The sequence below is a fragment of the Gopherus flavomarginatus genome, chromosome 23 (genome assembly GCF_025201925.1).
Source record: "Gopherus flavomarginatus isolate rGopFla2 chromosome 23, rGopFla2.mat.asm, whole genome shotgun sequence".
NCBI classification, from domain to species: Eukaryota; Metazoa; Chordata; order Testudines; family Testudinidae; genus Gopherus; species Gopherus flavomarginatus.
In genome coordinates this window covers 16,895,320-16,916,348 of record NC_066639.1, presented here as the reverse complement: position 1 = coordinate 16,916,348, position 21,029 = coordinate 16,895,320, and the positions used below count along the sequence as shown (strand labels likewise).

General features: G+C 66.1%; 3 protein-coding genes and 1 long non-coding RNA gene across 4 annotated transcripts in view; 1 reads left to right on the top strand and 3 right to left on the bottom strand.

Moving 5' to 3' along the window:
• The window catches only part of LOC127039637 (uncharacterized), a 53,144-nt gene that overhangs the window by 29,601 nt on the left and 2,514 nt on the right, over positions 1-21,029 (bottom strand). The window lies entirely within an intron of this gene.
• On the top strand, positions 91-8,013 carry RNF167 (ring finger protein 167). Its single transcript, XM_050933318.1, has 9 exons — positions 91-202; positions 340-420; positions 859-981; positions 1,551-1,638; positions 1,983-2,073; positions 2,796-2,901; positions 3,515-3,608; positions 6,618-6,698; positions 7,396-8,013. Exons 1-9 carry the CDS (start codon positions 110-112, stop codon positions 7,731-7,733), a joined length of 1,095 nt encoding a protein of 364 aa, XP_050789275.1. The 5' UTR covers positions 91-109; the 3' UTR covers positions 7,734-8,013.
• Positions 11,465-18,248, bottom strand: PFN1 (profilin 1). The gene is made up of 3 exons (XM_050933370.1): positions 17,956-18,248; positions 12,856-13,048; positions 11,465-11,879 (listed from the first exon to the last, which is right to left on the bottom strand). The coding sequence occupies exons 1-3, from the start codon at positions 18,085-18,087 to the stop codon at positions 11,782-11,784; spliced, it is 423 nt and encodes a 140-aa protein (XP_050789327.1). The 5' UTR covers positions 18,088-18,248; the 3' UTR covers positions 11,465-11,781.
• Positions 13,396-16,010, bottom strand: LOC127039571 (50 kDa spicule matrix protein-like). The gene is made up of 3 exons (XM_050933323.1): positions 14,949-16,010; positions 14,571-14,699; positions 13,396-14,397 (listed from the first exon to the last, which is right to left on the bottom strand). The coding sequence occupies exons 1-3, from the start codon at positions 15,410-15,412 to the stop codon at positions 14,010-14,012; spliced, it is 981 nt and encodes a 326-aa protein (XP_050789280.1). The 5' UTR covers positions 15,413-16,010; the 3' UTR covers positions 13,396-14,009.

Below are 21,029 nucleotides of genomic sequence, written 5' to 3'. Positions count from 1 at the left end.
GCTGTGGAAGTTCTTCGGGGCAGTGTCGGTCTCTGACAGGGGGGTGCACACTGGTCTCACACGCTGGGCTCCCCCCTCTCCCCCTTCCAGGGCTCCGCTGGCCGCCAGGATGTGGCCCGAGTGCGCCTTCCCCAGCCCCGTCGCCGCCCTCCTGCTCCGGGCCTGCCTGCTGCTCCCCCCGGCGGACGCCTACATCCACGCGGTGAGTGGCCTGGTGCCAGGCCCTGGGGACAAGGGGGGCACTTATGGGGGCAGGGACCCAGGGAGCGGTCAGATGGGGTGAGGGGGAACCGGAGCCTCCCTCATGCCAGCCTGAGCCTTCTCCCCCCAACCCCGCAGGTGACGGATCACAACTCCAGCATGGACTTCTCGGACCTGCCCGCCCTCTTCGGGGCCCTGCTGCCCAGGGAGGGACTCGTGGTGCGTAGCTGGCGCTTGGGCGCCAAGATCCAGGGGGCTGGTGGGTTAGAGCGGGGGCGGCTGGGAGCCTGGACTCCTGGGTTCTCTCCCTGGCTCTGGGAGGGAAGTGGGGGCTGGTGGGTTAGAGCAGGGGGGGCTGGGAGCCAGGACTCCTGGGTTCTCTCCCTGGCTCTGAGAGGGGAGTGGGGGCTGGTGGGTCAGAGCAGAGGGGCTGGGAGCCAGGACTCCTGGGTTCTCTCCCCGGCTCTGGGAGGGGAGTGGGGGCTGGTGGGTTAGAGCAGGGGGGCTGGGAGCCAGGACTCCTGGGTTCTCTCCCCGGCTCTGGGAGGGGAGTGGGGGCTGGTGGGTTAGAGCAGGGGGGCTAGAGCCAGGACTCCTGGGTTCTCTCCCGGCTGCAGGCCTGTGGTGTATTGACTCTGGTGTCCTGCTTTGCTCCAGGGCTACCTGGTGGAGGCCAAGCCGAGCAACGCCTGTCAGCCCATCGAGGGCCCCCCGGACTCCAGCAACGTCACACAGTTCATCGCCCTCATCCGCAGATACGAATGCAACTTCGACATCAAGGTGGGGGGGCTTCGGGGGCAGGGATGGGAGGGCAGTGGGGGCTGGTGGGTCAGAGCAGGGGGGGCTGGGAGCCAGGACTCCTGGGTTCTCTCCCTGGCGCTGGGAGGGGAGTGGGGGCTGGTAGTTAGAGCAGGGGGGGCTGGAAGCCAGGACTCCTGGGTTCTCTCCCCGGCGCTGGGAGTGGGGGCTGGTGGTTAGAGCAGGGGGGCTGGGAGCCAGGAATCCTGGGTTCTCTCCCCGCTGCTGGGAGGGGAGTGGGGCTGGTGGGTTAGAGCAGGGGGGGCTGGGAGCCAGGACTCCTGGGTTCTCTCCCCAGCTCTGGGAGGAGAGTGGGGGCTGGTGGTTAGAGCAGGGGGGCTGGGAGCCAGGACTCCTGGGTTCTCTCCCCGGCTCTGGGAGGGGAGTGGGAGCTGGTGGTTAGAGCAGTGGGGGCTGGGAGCCAGGACTCCTGGGTTCTCTTCCCAGCTCTGGGAGGAGAGTGGGGGCTGGTGGTTAGAGCAGGTGGGGCTGGGAGCCAGGACTCCTGGGTTCTCTCCCTGGCTCCGACCCGTCCCTCTCCCCCGCTGTAGGTGTGGCACGCCCAGCAGGCCGGGTTCGACGCCGCCATTGTCCATAACACGGGCTCCGACGAACTGCTCAAAATGGCCTGGAATGATGGTGAGTGGGGAAGGGGAGGGGAGGGGCTTTCCCTAGGCTCTGCCCCCAAGTTCTGCCATGGGTGGGGATTACTCTGGGGCTCCCGACCCCCATTTGCAGGCTGGATTGTGGCAGCTCCTCACAGCAATGGGACAGGAGTGAGACACGCCCACTTCTGCCCCTAATTGTCTCCCCCACAGCCAGGATCCCCCCAGTCTGCCTCCCCCCCACCCCAGCCTGTGCTCCCCATGTCGCCCGTCTCCCCCAGGGAGAGCCTTGGGCTGGGCTGAACCCCCTGTCCGAAGGGCAAACGTCCCCCGGGTGTGGGGCGGGCTGAGCCCCTCTGCCGTCTCTCTGCCCCACAGAGAGGATCCGGGAGCAGATCGCCATCCCGTCGGTCTTCGTGGGGGAGACGGCCTCTGACTACCTGCGCTCCCTCTTCAGCTATGAGAAGGGGTAGGCACCTGCTCTCTGGTGGGGGGGGGCACTGCGCGGGCCGGCCCCCCTGCAGGGAAATGCCTTAAGCTATGGGGCCCCCCATCTTCCTCCTGGCCCCCTCCATCCCCCAAGCTCAGAGGAACCCCAACGGGGCCCAGGCACACTCTCTCGGGGCACATTTGGTGTGTCACCCACCTGCCTTGCTCTCCCTGGGTGCTCCGTCAGTAGGGAAGGGACTGGGGTCTGGTGGGTCAGAGCAGGGGGGCTGGGAGCCAGGACTCCTGGGTTCTCCGCCCGGCTCTGGGAGGGGAGTGGGGGCTGGTGGGTCAGAGCAGGGGGGCTGGGAGCCAGGACTCCTGGGTTCTCCCCCCAGCTCTGGGAGGGGAGTGGGGGCTGGTGGGTCAGAGCAGGGGGGGCTGGGAGCCAGGACTCCTGGGTTCTCTCCCCGGCTCTCGGAGGATAGTGGGGGCTGGTGGGTTAGAGCAGGGGGGCTGGGAGCCAGGACTCCTGGGTTCTCTCTCCGGCTCTGGGAGGGGAGTGAGGCTGGTGAGTTAGAGCAGTGGGTGCTGGGAGCCAGGACTCCTGGGTTCTCTCCCTGGCTCTGGGAGGGGAGTGGGGGCTGGTGGGTTAGAGCAGGGGGGGCTGGGAGCTAGGACGCCTGGGTTCTGCTCTGGAGGTGCAGTGGGGGCTAGCGGCCAGCATCTCCGCCCTGACTGACCCCACTGTCTCCGGTCCCCCAGCGCCCACATTATCCTGATCCCCGAGTACATGTTCCCACTGGGGTATTACCTCATCCCCTTCACCGGCGTGGTCGGCATCATCATCGCCGTGATGTGCACCATCCTGGTGAGTGACGCCCCATCGCACTGTGCGGGGCACGGGCTGGCAGCCAGGACTCCTGGGTTCTCCCCCGAACTCTGAGGGGGGAGTAGGGGCTGGTGGGTCAGAGCAGGGGGGCTGGGAGCCAGGACTCCTGGGTTCTCCCCCGAACTCTGAGGGGGGAGTAGGGGCTGGTGGGTCAGAGCAGGGGGGCTGGGAGCCAGGACTCCTGGGTTCTCCCCCGAACTCTGAGGGGGGAGTAGGGGCTGGTGGGTCAGAGCAGGGGGGCTGGGAGCCAGGACTCCTGGGTTCTCTCCCTGGCTCTGGGAGGGGAGTGGGGGGGCTGGTGGTTAGAGCAGGGGGGGCTGGGAGCCAGGACTCCTGGGTTCTCCCCCGAACTCTGAGGGGGGAATAGGGGCTGGTGGGTCAGAGCAGGGGGGCTGGGAGCCAGGACTCCTGGGTTCTCTCCCCGGCTCTGGGAGGGGAGTGGGGGCTGGTGGGTTAGAGCAGGGGGGCTGGGAGCCAGGACTCCTGGGTTCTCTCCCCGCTCTGGGAGGGGAGTGGGGGCTGGTGGTTGGAGCAGGCGGGCTGGGAAGTCTTGGCGCCCCCCTGTAAGCCCCCCCCCGGTCTGTGCTGGCAGATCATTCGCTGTGTGCAGCACCGGAAGAGGCTGCGGCGTAACCGGCTCTCCAAGGAGCAGCTGAAGAAAATCCCAGTTCACAAGTACAAGAAAGGTAACTGGCCACCGTGGGGCGCTGCCACGGGCCACAGCCCCCAGGCAGCCCCCCCTCTGGGAGTCAGGGCTCCCCCAGTGTCCCAGGGTGGCGCTAGGGGGCGGGGGGCGCTCTCCCTGGCGGGCAGGGCCCCCTGCACCCCAACGTGATACTGGTCCCCAGAGTTGCCTGCAGGTGCAGCGTGGCGGGGGGGTCTCATGGGAGCAGGGGGGCACCCCTCACCCCAGGACAGCCTCTGGGGTGGCAGGGCGGGGCCCTTCTCAGCATGCAGTGGGCATGATGGAGGCAGAGCACTGCATGCTGGGAGGCCCCCCATCCAGCCCAGAGCTGCCCCTCACCCATCCAGCCTGCAGTGCAGCCTCTTGCCAGCAGAGGGGCCCCCTGCCCCACATGTGTCCGTCCGTCCTTCCACAGCCCCTTTTGGATCCCGGGGGGGCAGGTCCCATCCCCCCACACCATGGGCGGGGGCAGATCAAAGGAACAATCCCTCCAGCTGGGAGGGATCTCACGTGCCCCCTTCGGGGTGCAGGGGAGGGGAAGGGGGGGCTGTGAGTTCCTCCTCAGATGTGGGGTGCCTGGCTGAGCCCCAACACGAGATGCAGGAAAGTCTCGGGTGTGGGGGTGCGATCGGTTGCACCCCGACGCGGCAGCTTCCCAGACACCTCCACCTGCCCCGTGTCGCCAAACCCCAAGCGGGGGTGTCCGGCCGGGGAGCGAGCGGCTGTGCCTGAGGGTGTGAGACCGGCTCTGAGCGCTGCCCCCCCCGCCTCGGATCCCAGCGCCTTTGCAGCCCCACTCATCCACTGCCTGTTTTGGGGGCCACCCGAGTCACCCCCTTTCCCCTGTTAGAAGCAGGCTGGCTCCTTGCATGCTCACCGCAGGCTTACAGGGTGGGAGCCAGGACTCCTGGGTTCTCTCCCCGGCTCTGGGAGGGGAGTGGGGGCTGGTGGGTTAGAGCAGAGGGGGCTGGGAGCCAGGACTCCTGGGTTCTCTCCCCGGCTCTGGGAGGGGAGGGGGGGCTGGAGCCAGGACTCCTGGGTTCTCTCCCCGGCTCTGGGAGGGGAGTGGGGGCTGGTGGGTTAGAGGAGGGGGGGCTGGAGCCAGGACTCCTGGGCTCTCTCCCCGGCTCTGGGAGGGGAGTGGGGGCTGGTGGGTCAGAGCAGGGGGGGCTGGGAGCCAGGACTCCTGGGTTCTCTCCCCGGCTCTTGGAGGGGAGTGGGGGCTGGTGGGTCAGAGCAGGGGGGGCTCGGAGCCAGGACTCCTGGGTTCTCTCCCCGGCTCTGGGAGGGGAGTGGGGGCTTGTGGGTTAGAGCACGGGGGGCTGGGAGCCAGGACTCCTGGGTTCTCTCCCCGGCTCTGGGAGGGGAGTGGGGCTGGTGGGTCAGAGCAGGGGGGCTGGGAGCCAGGACTTCTGGGGTTTATTTCTGCCATTTGAAGGGGGAAGGGATGCAGAAAATACCAGTGGCCTCTCAGCCCTCTCCCCCCCACCCTTCTAGCCACCAGCCCCCCACTCCCCTCCCAGAGCCGGGGAGAGAACCCAGGAGTCCTGGCTCCCAGCCCCCCCTGCTCTAACCCACCAGCCCCCACTCCCCTCCCGGAGCCGGGCAGAGAACCCAGGAGTCCAGGCTCCCAGGTTCTAGCCCTCGGGCTCCCCCTCCCCCTCGAGCTGCCAGTGGAACCCAGGCGTCCGGCTCCCCCGCCCTGCTGCCAGGCAGCGCTTGCAGCCGTTTCCCTGCCGGCGGGGCCGCTGAGCGGGCGCTCTCGGGTTGAGTAAGCGCCTGGGGAGGAAGCGGCAGGGGAGCGCTCGCAGTTACCTTATAAGGCTTTGAGCCGGAGCGGCTGGGTTCCCTCCGCAGCCCCCTCTGACCGCTTCCCCTCCCGGGCCAGCGCTGGGGGGGGGGGCCGGAGCTTCCTGTTTTCGTCGCTGAGACGCTCGAGCCCTGGAGCTGAGCAGGCAAGAGCTGAACCGGGCCTTGAGTCCCAGCCCTGGCCCTGTGTCCTCAAATGCAGCCACCTCTGGGGTGGGGCGGCCGGTTACAGGGGGACCCCTCGCCCGGCACTGAGATGCAGCCACCTCTGAGGTGGGGCGGCCGGTTCCATGGGGACCCCTCGCCCGGCACTGAGATGCAGCCACCTCTGGGGTGGGGCGGCCGGTTACACGGGGACCCCTCGCCTAGTGCTCAGATGCGCCCACCTCTGAGGTGGGGTGGCCGGTTACAGGGGGACCCTTCGCCTGGTGCTGAGATGCGCCCACCTCTGGGGTGGGGCAGCCGGTTACATGGGGACCCCTCGCCTGGTGCGGAGATGTGCCCACCTCTGGGGTGGGGTGGCCGGTTACCCAGGGACCCATCACCCAGCGCTGGGGCAGGGCGGCCTGTTACATGGGGACCCCTCTCCCGGTGCTGAAATTCAGCCACCTCTAGGCTGTGGTGGCCAGTTACACACGGACCTGTTTCCCGGTGCTGAGATGCAGCCACCTCTAGGGCGGGGATGTGGCTGGAAAGGAGAATTTTGGCCTAAGACACCTTCATGTGAACACATGACCCTAGGGAGATGTTGCCCCGTGTATATCATTGTTCCTATGTACACTGCTAGGCCTGGCCCCAGGACTCCTGGGTTCTCTCCCTGATCTGGGAGGGGAGTGGGGACTGATGGGTCAGAGCAGGGGGGGCTGGGAGCCAGGACTCCTGGGTTCTCTCCCCGGCTCTGGGAGGGGAGTGGGGTCTGGTGGGTCACAGCAGGGGGGGCTGGGAGCCAGGACTCCTGGGTTCTCTCCCCGGCTCTGGGAGGGGAGTGGGGGCTGGTGGGTCAGAGCAGGGGGGGCTGGGAGCCAGGACTCCTGGGTTCTCTCCCCGGCTCTGGGAGGGGAGTGGGGTCTGGTGGGTTGGAGCAGGCAGGGTGCTGGGATGTTCTGCTCACTGTATGGGCTTGCCCTGGTCCCACCCCTTCTGTGTACCTCAGTTTCCCCCACCTGTCTAGGCTAATGCCCCCTTCCCGTCTCTCTGCCAGGGGACGAGTATGACGTCTGCGCCATCTGTCTGGATGAGTATGAGGAGGGCGACCGGCTGCGGATCCTGCCCTGTGCCCATGGTGAGGACTCCTGGGTTCTCTCCTCGGCTCTGGGAGGGGAGTGGGGGCTGGTGGGTGAGAGCAGCGGGGGCTGGGAGCCAGGACTCCTGGGTTCTCTCCCTGGCTCTGGGAGGGGAGTGGGGGCTGGTGGGTGAGAGCAGCGGGGGCTGGGAGCCAGGACTCCTGGGTTCTCTCCTCGGCTCTGGGAGGGGAGTGGGGGCTGGTGGGTGAGAGCAGCGGGGGCTGAGAGCCAGGACTCCTGGGTTCTCTGCCTGGCTTTGGGAGGGGAGTGGGAGCTAGTGGTTAGAGCTGGGGGGGCTGAGAGCCAGGACTCCTGGGTTCTCTCCCTGGCTCTGGGAGGGGAGTGGGAGCTTGGTTAGAGCTGGGGGGGCTGGGAGCCAGGACTCCTGGGTTCTCTCCTCAGCTCTGGGAGGGGAGTGGGGGCTGGTGGGTGAGAGCAGCGGGGGCTGAGAGCCAGGACTCCTGGGTTCTCTGCCTGGCTTTGGGAGGGGAGTGGGAGCTAGTGGTTAGAGCTAGGGGGGGCTGAGAGCCAGGACTCCTGGGTTCTCTGCCTGGCTTTGGGAGGGGAGTGGGAGCTAGTGGTTAGAGCTGGGGGGGGCTGGGAGCCAGGACTCCTGGAGGGGAGTGGGTCTGGTGGTTGTGGGGGGCAGGGAGCCGCCCGGACGTCTGGGTTCCAACTGCTCTCCCCCTCCCCCAGCCTATCACTGCCGGTGCGTGGACCCCTGGCTGACGCGGACCAAGAAGACCTGCCCTGTGTGTAAGCAGCGGGTGCTGCGGACGGCCGAGGACTCGGACTCGGAGGGCGAGGGGCCCCCGCGGGGCGAGGAGGAGGAGGAGGAGGAAGAGCAGCACCACTCAGAGCGAACCCCACTGCTGGGCCCCTCCTCTGCCACCGGCCCCCCCTCCTTCGGCAGCATGGCTGAGGTGCAGGGCCCGCCCTCTGGCGAGGAAGGCTCTGAGGAGGAACAGGATGGGCCCCAGGGTGCCCCGCAGGGGTGGCCGCCTGAGGGCCAGGAGGGCAGCATCCTTGTCTGACCCCCAGGATGGGGCAGCTGGTTGGACTCCCCAGGGGACTCTACCCCCCCAAGCTTTCTTGGTATTTTAAACTGTGCACAAAACAGGGCCCCCCGGTCGGGATCTGGGCTTGGACCCCCTTCTTGTGGTGTGGGGTGACCCCCCAGCTCCCCTTCAGGCCTGCAGCCCCTACCCCGGGGCAGTGATTATGTGCCAAGGCTCCAGGGCTATGGGACTCGGGGTGTCAGGGCCTTGGGGGGGAGGGCCTTTTGCACAGCTCAGGGTGGGAGGGGCATGGTGGGGGGAGACAGATTCTCTCCACAGTCCCAGAGGGGAGTGGGGGCTGGGAGCCAGGACTCCTGGGTTCTCTCCCCGGCTCTGGGAGGAGAGTGGGGGCTGGTGGGTTAGAGCAGGGGGGCTGGGAGCCAGGACTCCTGGGTTCTCTTCCCGGCTCTGGGAGGGGAGTGGGGGCTGGGAGCCAGGACTCCTGGGTTCTCTCCCCGGCTCTGGGAGGGGAGAGGAGCCAGGACTCCTGGGTTCTCTCCCCTGCTCTGGGAGGGGAGTGGGGGCTGGTGGGTTAGAGCAGGGGGGCTGGGAGCCAGGACTCCTGGGTTCTCTCCCCGGCTCTGGGAGGGGAGTGGGGGCTGGTGGTCAGAGCAGAGAGGGTCTGGGAGCCAGGACTCCTGGGTTCTCTCCCCGGCTCTGGGAGGAGAGTGGGGGCTGGTGGGTTAGAGGAGGGGGCTGGGAGCCAGGACTCCTGGGTTCTCTCCCCGGCTCTGGGAGGAGAGTGGGGGCTGGGAGCCAGGACTCCTGGGTTCTCTCCCCGGCTCTGGGAGGAGAGTGGGGGCTGGGAGCCAGGACTCCTGGGTTCTCTCCCTGGCTCTGGGAGGAGAGTGGGGGCTGGGAGCCAGGACTCCTGGGTTCTCTCCCTGGCTCTGAGAGGGGAGTGGGGGCTAGTGGTCAGAGCAGAGGGGGTCTGGGAGCCAGGACTCCTGGGTTCTCAGCAGGGCGAGGGGAGCCCAGCACTGAAGCACACCCGCCCCCCTCCCAGGCTCAGCCTTGGGCTAGCTCTGCGGCTGGTGCCTTCTGGCCGGCTGGGTGTAAACACGGCAGCTGGGCCACATTCCTGTGTGTGCCTGGGCCCTGCCCCCAGCCTCCCTGGCACACTTCGCCCCAGCTGTGGGGATTCGGGAGAGGGGGCTTCCACCAGCCACTGCCCCCCACCCCATTTCATGGCCTCGTATCAGGCCCACGCTGCTCCCCTGCAGCTGAGTGCCCCTCCCCTGTGCCAGGTTAGTGAAATTAAGGGCTATTGCATTTTCACCTGAACCCGCCCCCCAGCTGGTCCCACAGGGCTAGTCCCTGCCTCCCCAGGGCTAGCACCTGGGTGCTGCTTTCACTGCCCTATGGGGTCCCCCAGCCCCTGACACCATGAAGCCTGGGGCCTATCGCTCTCTGGGCTCGGCCAGAGAAATGGGGGCTGACTTGCCCACTTGTCCGCTAGGCTAGAAACCTGTGGCTGCGACCTGGGAGCAGTGGCTACCTGAATCCTGCCCATGGCTACTACTTCTGGGGGGCTCCACCCCTACCCCCATAGGGTATAGCCCATCCATCCGACTCAGCTCAAGTCCTGTTTCTGTCCTGCTGAACCCCCCCCCCAGGCAGGGTGGGCCCAAAGCCAGACCTGTCCTTGCCCCCAGTGGCTACCACCCAGTTTGGAGGCTAGCAGGGGGCAGGGGCTGCTTTCCTTGAGGGACACAGGCCCCATGTCTCCTCCACCCCCTTTAACCTGAAAACTGTTCCAGCCTTTCCTCCTTTGCCCTGGTGGCCAGCCCCACCCCGGCTCCTGCCAGGTGTAGCTTAAACTGGGGGTGCAGCATGGTCCCCCCCTTTGCTCTACAGCCTCCTGGACCAAAATGGGGGGGTGCCACTGCCCACCTCGTGTCTGTGCTTTCAGCCCCTCTGGGGGCCCACTAACACCTTGTCTGTCCCTGCCCCAGCAGGATGTGGGGCCTGTTCCCCTCACACTACAACCCATAACCCCTGGGGTGGGGTGGGTTACTGGAGCTCATTTCTAGGCTGCTTTTTTTAACCAATGGTGGGGTGGGGCTGCGGGTCACGCCAGGCACCCTGGCCCTGCACCCAGAGGACGCTGGGGGGGTCAGGGCATAGCTTGGAATAAAAGATACTTGCTCTGAATTGACCGCTGACTCTTTGGAGGGGGTGGGGTGTGCCCTGTACGTAACCCCCGTTCCCCCAGCAGCACCAGACTTGGGGGGCACCGTTTGGGACGAGGGGCAAGGACTCACCTGGGCCCAGGACGGGCGCTCGTGCGTGGCTCGCTCACCAGCAGCGGGCAGAGTTCGTTGGCAGCGCCCAGGTTCTTCTGGGGAAGGTCTGGAGCGGCTCAGCTCCGGGCTGCCCCCCATGCCAGGCACAGCACAGACCCTGTGGCTTTGCAGATCACCCCCTGCCTCAAGTACAGCTGGGAGGGGGAAACTGGCCCCCCCAACCTTCCCCTCTCCAGGAATAGAACCCAGGTGTCCTGACCCCTAGTTGTGCCTGCCCTAGAGATCACCTCCATCTCCCTGCTGGTGGAACATATGGCTGCAGGGATGGGCAGGAAGCCAGTCCTGGGTGCCCCACTGCACTGGGGCCAGGGCCCAGACCCCGCCCCCCCTAAAACAGACAGGAGCACAGCAGGGAGCCCCCCCACTCCAAGGCAGGATCCCTGGGGCCAGAGCTCTGGCAGGTCCCTGGCCAGCTGTTCACACCCCTCCCTGCACCATGACTCAGGCACTGCTTGTGTACTAAGGGTGTGCGACTGTGTGTGTGTGTCTCCTGCCAGCCGGGAGTGTGTGCACAAGGGGGGGGGTGTCTCCCAGGCTGCACCCTCCCCCAGCTGAGCTCTGACTACACAACCCTTCCCCAAGAAGGGAGAGAACCCAGGAGTCCTAGCTCCCAGCCCCCTCTGCTCTAAGCACCAGCCCCTACTCCCCTCCCAGAGCCGGGAAGAGAACCCAGGAGTCCTGGCTCCCAGCCCCCCTGCTCTAACCACCAGCCCCCACTCCGCTCCCAGAGCCAGGGAGAGAACCCAGGAGTCCTGGCTCCCAGCCCCCTCTGCTCTAAGCACCAGCCCCTACTCCCCTCCCAGAGCCGGGGAGAGAACCCAGGAGTCCTGGCTCCCAGCCCCCCTGCTCTAACCACCAGCCCCCACTCCCCTCCCAGAGCCGGGGAGAGAACCCAGGAGTCCTAGCTCCCAGCCCCCCCCTGCTCTGACCCACCAGCCCCCACTCCCCTCCCAGAGCCAGGGAGAGAACCCAGGAGTCCTGGCTCCCAGCCCCCCTGCTCTAACCACCAGCCCCCCCCTCCCCTCCCCTCCCAGAGCCAGGGAGAGAACCCAGGAGTCCTGGCTCCCAGCCCCCCTGCTCTAACCCACCAGCCCCCCCTCCCCTCCCCTCCCAGAGCCGAGGAGAGAACCCAGGAGTCCTGGCTCCCAGCCCCCCTGCTCTAACCCACCAGCCCCCCCTCCCAGAGCCAGGGAGAGAACCCAGGAGTCCTAGCTCCCAGCCCCTCTGCTCTGACCCACCAGCCCCCACTCCCCTCCCAGAGCTGGGGAGAGAACCCAGGAGTCCTGGCTCCCAGCCCCCCTGCTCTGACCCACCAGCCCCCACTCCCCTCCCGGCACCGGGGAGAGAACCCAGGAGTCCTGAGCACCCCATAGCTGACACCAGACACAGATGCGCCTTGAGAATTATTCAAATTTCCTTTTTATTTCTTTTGTTCCAATATAGTTTTTTCCCCCCTTACCCTCCCCCCCCCAACAAAAAAAACCTACTTTTTTTTTTCTTTTTTAAAACCAGAAAAAAATTTGGCAGCAACAAAGAGGATTTCTGTGATAGAAAAAGTGGCGGAGAGACGGGGTGGGCCGGAGTCACGATCCGAAAGCGAGGAATGGGGGGCTGCTCCAGGCCCCAGGGCGGGGTGCGCCCCAGCAGGGGGGCGGGGGCCCGAGTGGTCCCAGCCAGCGTGGGCATCAGTAGTACCACAGCGGAGTGCCGGGCCGGCGTCAATACTGCGAACGTCGCAAGTGATTGGCCATCTCGAAGCATTTCTTGTTCACGCAGCCCCCGTGAATGCCCTCTTTGCCCATGACCAGCACTATCGCTGCAGGGGGGAGAGAGAAAAGGGGGTGAGGGGCCCCCCAGGCTACCCACTGCCCCCTCCCCACCACAGGCCGGAGATGGAGAAAGACACTGGTCTCATGGCAGAGGCCGGATGGGGCCTTGGGATCTGATCCAGTCAGGTAACCCCTACCCCAGCATCTACAGAGAACCCAGGAGTCCTGGCTCCCAGCCCCCCCTGCTCTGACCCACCAGCTCCCACTTCCCTCCCAGAGCTGGGGAGAGAACCCAGGAGTCCTGGCTCCCAGCCCCCCTGCTCTAACCCACCAGGCCCCACTCCCCTCCCAGAGCCGGGGAGAGAACCCAGGAGTCCTGGCTCCCAGCCCCCCTGCTCTAACCCACCAGCCCCCACTCCCCTTCCAGAGCCGGGGAGAGAACCCAGGAGTCCTGGCTCCCAGCCCCCCCTGCTCTGACCCACCAGCACCCACTCCCCTCCCAGAGCCGGGGAGAGAACCCAGGAGTCCTGGCTCCCAGCCCCCCTGCTCTAACCCACCAGGCCCCACTCCCCTCCCAGAGCCGGGGAGAGAACCCAGGAGTCCTGGCTCCCAGCCCCCCCTGCTCTAACCACCAGCCCCCACTGCCCTCCCAGAGCCAGAGAGAATCCAGGAGTCCTGCTGTCACCCTCCACCCCACAGCTGTTCAAGGAGCCAGGCCAGTTATCCAGGGCCAGCTGCTGTGCGCCCCACCGCAGGGAAAGGGCTCAGGCCTCTGGCTGCGCAGGCAGCAGCTGCTGGGAGGGAACACAGCCCTGCTGGCTTTGGGGTGGGGAGATGGGAAACAAGGGCCAGACAGTCCTGGCTCCCAGCCCCCCTGCTCTAACCACCAGCCCCCACTCCCCTCCCAGAGCCGGGGGGAGAACCCAGGAGTCCTGGCTCCCATTCCAGCCAGCAGACCCCAGGCCCTGATTCCCAGCACCCCCCGCCAGGGGCAGGGCGAGGACCCAGGCGTCCGGCACTCACTCTTGTTGGTCATGCAGGCTGCAATGTTGAAGGTGGGGGCCCCGCCCGTGCTCTTGGTGCGCATGTCCATGGTGTGCTCCCCGTCCACGTGCAGGCTGTCCCGGATCACCGAGCACTTCTGGCCCCCAAGCGTCAGCCCATTGACGAACAGGCTGCTACGGTCCTTGGACACCAGCACGTTCACCTCCGCCGGCTGGGGAGGGGGAGAGGTCAGGGGTCCACCTAGACAGACTAGGGGAGCCCTACCCCCCACAAACCCCATGCCTCTTCTGGCACCAGGGACAGAACCCAGGAGTCCTGGCTCCCAGCCCCCCCACTCTAACCCACCAGCCTCACTCCCCTCCCAGAGCCGAGGAGAGAACCCAGGAGTCCGGGCTCCCAGCCCCCCCTGCTCTAACCCACCAGCCTCACTCCCCTCCCAGAGCCGAGGAGAGAACCCAGGAGTCCTGGCTCCCAGCCCCGCCTGCTCTAACCACCAGCCCCCACTCCCCTCCCAGAGCCGGGGAGAGAACCCAGGAGTCCTGGCTCCCAGCCCCCCCGCTCTAACCACCAGCCCCCACTCCCCTCCCAGAGCTGGGGAGAGAACCCAGGAGTCCTGGCTCCCAGCCCCCCTGCTCTAACCCACCAGCCTCACTCCCCTCCCAGCACCTGCTTTCCCTGGGGTCAGTGGGTGGGGGGCAGCAGCCGGGCCCAGAACAGCTGTCTGCACTAACCAGCCCCCACCATCTATTCTCCACCAGGAAACACCTGCCCCCCACTCCCCCATCTGGGCACAATCCACCCATGTGGGAGGGATTGCCCCCCCGGGGTCAGAGTCTGGATCCACACTGGTCATAAAGGGGCAGCCTTTGGGGGGATGGGGTGAAAACCAGAGGCAGCTGGAAGGGGGGGGCTTTCCCCTCCTCACCTAGTTTGTTGGGGGGAGAGAATTGGCTCCCCAATTTCACCTTTTTCCTCTAGGGAACAGACGGGCTGAGCTGTGTTACCACCCCCCAAACTTCCCCTGTCTCAGCAGCCCCCCCACGAAGATCCTTATTTTCAGGGGATGGGACAGGACAGGGCCTTCCGCATTCTCGAATGATTTCCTCTATTGGCCTCCCAGCCCCGCCCCCCGCCTTACCCAACTCCCCCACTGGTCTGCCCCCCCTCCCCTATCAGTTTCCATAGGAAACTGACACCCTCGTAATGGGGGGGGGGGTTTGAAACCTCTTCCTCCCCCAAACTGTCCCTAAGCCCAGGGGAGGGAGAGAGACACCCCCCACCCCCACGGGGACACAGGGGGGCAGGACCGGGTGGAGTTTGGGAAGGGGGGCTTGCTGAGCCCAAGAATGAGGGAGGGCTCCTTGGATGTCCCAATCACCCCTGAGAATAGATATGGGAGGCAGCCCCACCTTGCAAACTGAGGGAGGGTCCAGAGCATAACCCACTCCCCTCCCAGAGCCGGGGAGAGAACCCAGGAGTCCTGGCTCCTGGCCCCCACTGCTCTGACCCACCAGCCCCCACTCCTCTCCCAGAGCCAGGGAGAGAACCCAGGAGTCCTGGCTCCCAGCCCCCCTGCTCTGACCCACCAGCCCCCACTCCTCTTCCAGAGCCAGGGAGAGAACCCAGGAGTCCTGGCTCCCAGCCCCCCCTGCTCTAACCACCAGCCCCCACTCCCCTCCCAGAGCTGGGGAGAGAACCCAGGAGTCCTGGCTCCCAGCCCCCCCTGCTCTTACCCACCAGCCCCCACTCCCCTCCCAGAGCCGGGGAGAGAACCCAGGAGTCCTGGCTCCTGGCCCCCACTGCTCTGACCCACCAGCCCCCACTCCTCTCCCAGAGCCAGGGAGAGAACCCAGGAGTCCTGGCTCCTGGCCCCCACTGCTCTGACCCACCAGCCCCCACTCCTCTCCCAGAGCCAGGGAGAGAACCCAGGAGTCCTGGCTCCCAGCCCCCCTGCTCTGACCCACCAGCCCCCACTCCTCTTCCAGAGCCAGGGAGAGAACCCAGGAGTCCTGGCTCCCAGCCCCCCCTGCTCTAACCACCAGCCCCCACTCCCCTCCCAGAGCTGGGGAGAGAACCCAGGAGTCCTGGCTCCCAGCCCCCCCTGCTCTAACCCACCAGCCCCCACTCCCCTCCCAGAGCCGGGGAGAGAACCCAGGAGTCCTGGCTCCTGGCCCCCACTGCTCTGACCCACCAGCCCCCACTCCTCTCCCAGAGCCAGGGAGAGAACCCAGGAGTCCTGGCTCCCAGCCCCCCCTGCTCTGACCCACCAGCCCTGACTCCCCTCCCAGAGCCAGGGAGAGAACCCAGGAGTCCTGGCTCCCAGCCCCCCCTGCTCTAACCCACCAGCCCCCACTCCCCTCCCAGAGCCGGGGAGAGAACCCAGGCATCCTGCTCGCCCCCCCTGCTCTGACCCACCAGCCCCCACTCCCCTCCCAGAGCCAGGGAGAGAACCCAAGAGTCCAGGAGGAGACAGGATATTGGGGGGGGGGTCCCCATGGATGTTATGGGCTTTGGCAAACCCCAGCCCTACTTTTAACAGCCCCCGCCCGGATACAAACCCGGCACCGCGCCCCATTGCACCTGGGCCCGGCCACGTGCCAGAATCCACCCAGACGAGCGCCTCCCTCCCCTCCTGTCCCGGTACAAAGTTCTGCAGGCACTAGAGAAAAGAGGGGGTGCACAGGGGTCCCAGTAGATGAGCAGCAGGTCCCTGGCCCAACCTGGGGGGGGGCGGGCAGAGACTGGGGTCCTGGGGGCAATGGGGAGGGAACGGAGAAGGGGAGGGAAGCGTCCGTCCCCCCATATTCTGCAATCTGGTGCTTTCCACCGCCCAAATCAGGGGGGAGCCCCACACCCCGAATCAGTTGCAGAATTGCAGGAAGCGGGGGAACGGGGACCAATGAGCGGCTGGGGGAGGAACGGGTTTGCTCTGTGCTGACCCATAACCAAGTCACTTGGGCGGGGGGGACACCCCCTAGGATCGGAGCCACTCAAGGGACCTGAATATCACATGCACCCCCAGGACGCGGAGATCCGGGACTGGCCAGGAGACGGGGACCCAGATGCTCTCCCAGGCGGGAGGCCCCAAATTCCGTCTGGGTTTAGACAGGAGTCCAGCCACCCCACTGAACAAGGCCGCTTTGAAGAGGGCAAACATTTTTGCACCCAACAAAACAAACAAAAAAGTTTCTGCAAAGAGAGAGAAAGTCGGGCCCGAACCCAACTTCGGTTTTTAAACAGAACTGGGGAAGCCAGAGATTTAGCCCAGCCCAGCGCCCCCCAGGCAAGAGAGAGGCTAAACTAAAGAAGGATTGTTGCAAAGCTGGGGGGGGGCGAGAAAAGATCTGGAAAGATTAGGAGGGAGACAGCTCGAGGCCCGCAGAGGCAGAGACGTGGCAGTAAAAGGCTAGATTCAGTGCAGACAGACAGCTTCCCGCCCCCACCCATTTTATTAACCGAGGGGGGGTGGGAAGGCGGCTTTGCTTTCCGAGAAGTTCGCAAAAGTTTCGCTCGCTGGGTTTGTTTTTTGCGTACACAGCAAATGCTGAATTTGCCTCCTGAGTCCCAGAGCTCAGACTGGCAGGCCCCCCCCCCCCCCATCCTGGTTTTTCAGAGGGGGGGTCTCTAATGGGAGGGATGCCACACCAAGTTGGCCATTTTAAACTCTGTTACAGGGATGGAGAGGCTGCAGCCATCTCTGGGGTGGGGCCACTCCCCTCGCAGGGATCCCCGGCCCTGCTGATCCCAAGCCCTGGCACTGAGATGCAGCCGCCTCTGGGGTACGGCAGGCAGCGAACCCCGACACAGAACCAGGGAATCCAATGCGTCCCCACAGCGCAGTGGAAATAAAAATTAAGTCAAAACTTTCACACCCCACTGTGGGGAGCTCCCCTGGCCAGGTTAGGAAACCAGCCCTGGGCCTTGGCCTCGAGGATCCAGGAATTTGGACCCTGGACCCAGCTGGCCTTGCAGAACCAGGGGCCGATTTAGGCCGCATTCCCCTCCCCAGACCTACTCTCCCTCCCCCTTGGCCTTGAGTCATTTCCTGCTGGTAGCTGCCTGGGCCTTCCAGGGTGGGGCCGGGCCAGAAGGTGCCAGCTGGGCCCGACCCACACCCGCCCAAGGTGTGTGGGGAGCAGGGAGGTGTCTCCTGCCATCCCCAGGGAGCGGGGGGCAAACCCCTGTTTGGAAGGCAGCAGGGCAGAGGGAGGAGGTCACCCCCCCCCATGCTTTGCAAGAGGAAGTGGGTTTTTTTGGTGTGCTGGGGGAGGGGGCTAGAGAGCAGGAAGTAGTCGCCTGGGGCTGGGTTCTTTCCCCCCTCCCCACCTCCACTTTGCAAACGTTTTTTGTGGCTTCCAGGACAGTCTCAGAAAGTCTCCCCCACCCTCCATGTGCTCCATCACATGCCCCCCCCCCGCCCAGTTCCTCCTCTTCGCCATGGGCAATCTAACCCCCCCTTTGCCCCAAGCGCCCCATTTCTGTCTCCCACGTCCTCTTCTTTACGCTCAGACACCCCCCAGGCCTCCTTGGGTACGGCACCCCATAAGGGCCTCTGTCCCCCCCCCAGATCCCCTTCTTGCCAATACACCCTTCACCTTACACCCCATAATCCCCCTCCGATGCACCCCAGGGCTCCCTCCCTTTCTGAAAGGAGCCCCCCCCTTTTTGCAATCCTCCAGCCCCCTTCACTGTCCCCTCCATCCCAGCCCCTCATTTCTCAGTGCACCCCCTCCCTACCCCCCTCTTTTGCAGTACAGCCCACCATGCACCCCCATCCCTTTTTTTCCACAAGAACCCCACCCCCTCCATGCAGGCCCTCCTCTTTGGAATGCAGCCCCCCTCCATGACCCTTCCCGCCCTTCCCTCTCTTCCAATCCAGCCCCCCCTCCCCTCATGGCACTTCCGGCCGCCCTCTCTTCCAAGGCAGTCCCCGCCATGGCACTTCCGGCTCCCCTCTTTGGAATCCAGCCCCCCCCATCACTCTCCCTGGCCCCCCGTCCTATTGCAATGCACCCTCCTTTTGCAATGCACCCCCTCCTTTTGCACTGCACCCCTCCCCCTCTTTGCAATGCAATGCACCCCCCCCCTTTTGCACTGCACCCACGCGCCGCCCCTCACCGTGATGTTGACCAGGATCTTGCCCGGGGTGGCGGCCCAGACGGACGGGGCGTCCTTGTAGCCGACGATGGCCGCGTCCTGGCAGGTGCCGTCGGCCATGAGGTTGTCGATGTAGGAGTTCCAGCCGCTCATGGCTGCTGCTGCGGCGGCTGGTGCTGGGGAGGTGCCGGGGCGGCCGGAGCAGCGCGCGCGCGAGGCCGAAGAATCCCCCGGGGAAGGGGGGGGGGGGGGAAAGCGCGCGAGACGCCGGACGCGACCGAATCAACCTCGCCCTGGAAAGGTGGGGGGGGGGGGGGGCGCGTGCAGCAGGGCGGGTGGGGGGAGGAGGGAGGCTCGCGCCGCTGCTGCTGCTGCTGCTGCCCGGGGCGGGGATGCACCGGGGCCGGCTCGCGCCGCTGCAGCCACGCGTGGAGGGGGGAGCTGGGGAGCAGCAGAGAGACCTCGTGGGGGGCCCCGCGGGCCGGGCGCGCGGCTTTTACATAGGCCCCCAAACCCCGCCTGCCGCCCTGGGCGGGGCTACGCGCGCCCCGGGATCCATGCGCGAGGGACCCCCCCGCCCCCAGCCGGGACTCGTTCGCCTCCTTCCGTGCACCCCGCTGTGCAACGCACCCCCTGAGGTCCCCTGTTCACACTGCACCCCCTTTGCCCCGTGCACCCCGCTGTGCAATGCACCCCCCAAAGGTCCCCTGTTCACACTGCGCCCCCTTTCCCCCGTGCACCGCCCCGAGGTCCCCTGTTCACACTGCGCCCCCTTCCCCCTGTGCACCCCGCTGTGCAATGCACCCCCCTGAGGTCCCCTGTTCACACTGCGCCCCCCTTCCCCCGTGCACCCCGCTGTGCAATGCACCCCCAGAGGTCCCCTGTTCACACTGCGCCCCCTTCCCCCGTGCACCGCCCCGAGGTCCCCTGTTCACACTGCGCCCCCTTCCCCCTGTGCACCCCGCTGTGCAATGCACCCCTCAAAGGTCCCCTGTTCACACTGCCCCCCCTTCCCCCGTGCACGCCGCTGTGCAGTGCACCCCCTGAGGTCCCCTGTTCACACTGCGCCCCCTTCCCCCGTGCACCGCCCCGAGGTCCCCTGTTCACACTGCGCCCCCTTCCCCCTGTGCACCCCGCTGTGCAATGCACCCCTCAAAGGTCCCCTGTTCACACTGCGCCCCCTTCCCCCGTGCACCCCGCTGTGCAATGCACCCTCTGAGGTCCCCTGTTCACACTGCGCCCCCTTTCCCCCGTGCACCCCCCCTGAGCTCCCCTGTTCACACTGCGCCCCTTTCCCCCGTGCACCCCGCTGTGCAATGCACCCCCCTGAGGTCCCCTGTTCACACTGCGCCCCCTTTCCCCCGTGCACCCCCCTGAGCTCCCCTGTTCACACTGCGCCCCCCTTCCCCCGTGCACCCCGCTGTGCAATGCACCCCTCAAAGGTCCCCTGTTCACACTGGGCCCCCCTTCCCCCGTGCACCCCGCTGTGCAATGCACCCCCCTGAGGTCCCCTGTTCACACTGCGCCCCCTTTCCCCCGTGCACCCCCCCTGTGCTCCCCTGTTCACACTGCGCCCCCCTTCCCCCGTGCACCCCGCTGTGCAATGCACCCCCCTGAGGTCCCCTGTTCACAGTGCAACCCTTTCCCCCGTGCACCCCCCAGAGGTCCCCTGTTCACACTGCACCCCCTTTGCCCCGTGCACCCCCCAGAGGCCCCTGTTCACACTGCACTCTCCTTCCCCCATGCACCCCTCAGAGGTCCCCTTTTCACACTGCGCCTCCTTCCCCATGCACCCCCCAGAGGTCCCCTTTTCACAGTGCACCCCCCTGCCCCCGTGCACCCCCCAGAGGTCCCCTTTTCACAGTGCACCCCCCTTCCCCCGTGCACCCCCCCAGAGTTCCCCTTTTCACAGTGCACCCCCCTTCCCCTGTGCACCCCCCAGAGGTCCCCTTTTCACAGTGCACCCCCCTTCCCCTGTGCACGCCCCAGAGGTCCCCTTTTCACAGTGCACCCCCCTTCCCCTGTGCACGCCCCAGAGGTCCCCTTTTCACAGTGCACCCTCCTTCCCTCGTGCACACCCCCAGAGATCCCCTGTTCACACTGCACCCCTTCCCCCATGAACCCCCAGACGTCCCCTTTTCACGCTGCGCCCCCTTCCCCCCATCCACCCACCAGAGGTCCCCTTTTCACACTGTGCCCCCTTCCCCCGTGCACCCCCGCAGAGGTCCCCTTTTCACACTGCGCCCCCTTCCCCCATGCACCCCCCTAGAGGTCCGCTTTTCACACTGCGCCCCCTTCTCCCATGCACCCCTCAGAGGTCCCATTTTCACACTGCACCCCCTTCCCCCCGTGCACCCCCTCAGAGGTCCCCTTTTCACAGTGCACCCCCTTCCCCCATGCACCCCCCAGAGGTCCCCTTTTCACAGTGCACCCCCTTTCCCCCATGCACCCCCGCAGGAGCCTGCCCTTTTGAATGCACCCCCCATACACTGCCCCAGTGGTTCCTTTTTAACACTGCACTGAGGCACCCTGCTGTCCCCCATGCACCCCTTAATGGATCCCCCATTTAAAGCATCCCCCTTTCCCTCATATACCCCCCCAGTGGGTCCCTTTGTAATTCACCCCCATTTCCCCTTATGCCTCCCCTAGAGGGTTCCCCTTTTCACCCTGCCCCTTTCCCCCATTGCATCCCCTTTGCACCCCTTTTTCCCTCATGCACCCCCAAGGGGATCCCCCTCTTTAAAGAACCCTCTGTTCCCCTTATACCCCGCCAGAGATCCTCTTTTCACGCTGCACCTTCCCCCCTCGTGTGCACCCACTAAGGGTTCCCATGCAACACTGTGGCCCCTCTCTTTCCTCCTATGCCCCCCAAGAGCCCCTCCATCTCATTCCACCCCTCCCCTCATCCTACCCGCCCATCCCCACAGCGTATGTGGGTCTGACCCCCCTCCCCGAGGCACGCAGGTGTCCCCCTCCCACATGCACACATCCTACATGTCAACACACGTGTGCGCAGTAACACACACAAGCTGCGTGCCCTGGCCGAGCTCCCGTGTTTGGGCGCACAGACACAGTCAAGCATGGACACGTGTGAA

Bases quoted from the DNA above. Each gene is read 5' to 3' on its own strand.
- RNF167 (XM_050933318.1), top strand. From the start codon at position 110: ATGTGGCCCGAGTGCGCCTTCCCCAGCCCCGTCGCCGCCCTCCTGCTC. The intron at 3,609-6,617 runs GTAACTGGCCAC...TCTCTCTGCCAG, and splicing joins AGTTCACAAGTACAAGAAAG to GGGACGAGTATGACGTCTGC. The intron at 6,699-7,395 runs GTGAGGACTCCT...CCCCTCCCCCAG, and splicing joins GATCCTGCCCTGTGCCCATG to CCTATCACTGCCGGTGCGTG.
- PFN1 (XM_050933370.1), bottom strand. From the start codon at position 18,087: ATGAGCGGCTGGAACTCCTACATCGACAACCTCATGGCCGACGGCACC. The intron at 13,049-17,955 runs GTGAGGGGCGGC...CCCCCTCCCCAG, and splicing joins AGATCCTGGTCAACATCACG to CCGGCGGAGGTGAACGTGCT. The intron at 11,880-12,855 runs GTGAGTGCCGGA...TCCCCCCTGCAG, and splicing joins AGCCTGCATGACCAACAAGA to CGATAGTGCTGGTCATGGGC.
- LOC127039571 (XM_050933323.1), bottom strand. From the start codon at position 15,412: ATGGGGCGCGGTGCCGGGTTTGTATCCGGGCGGGGGCTGTTAAAAGTA. The intron at 14,700-14,948 runs GTTAGAGCAGGG...GGGGGCCAGGAG, and splicing joins AGGGGAGTGGGGGCTGGTGG to CCAGGACTCCTGGGTTCTCT. The intron at 14,398-14,570 runs GTAAGAGCAGGG...GGGGGCTGGGAG, and splicing joins AGGGGAGTGGGGGCTGGTGG to CCAGGACTCCTGGGTTCTCT.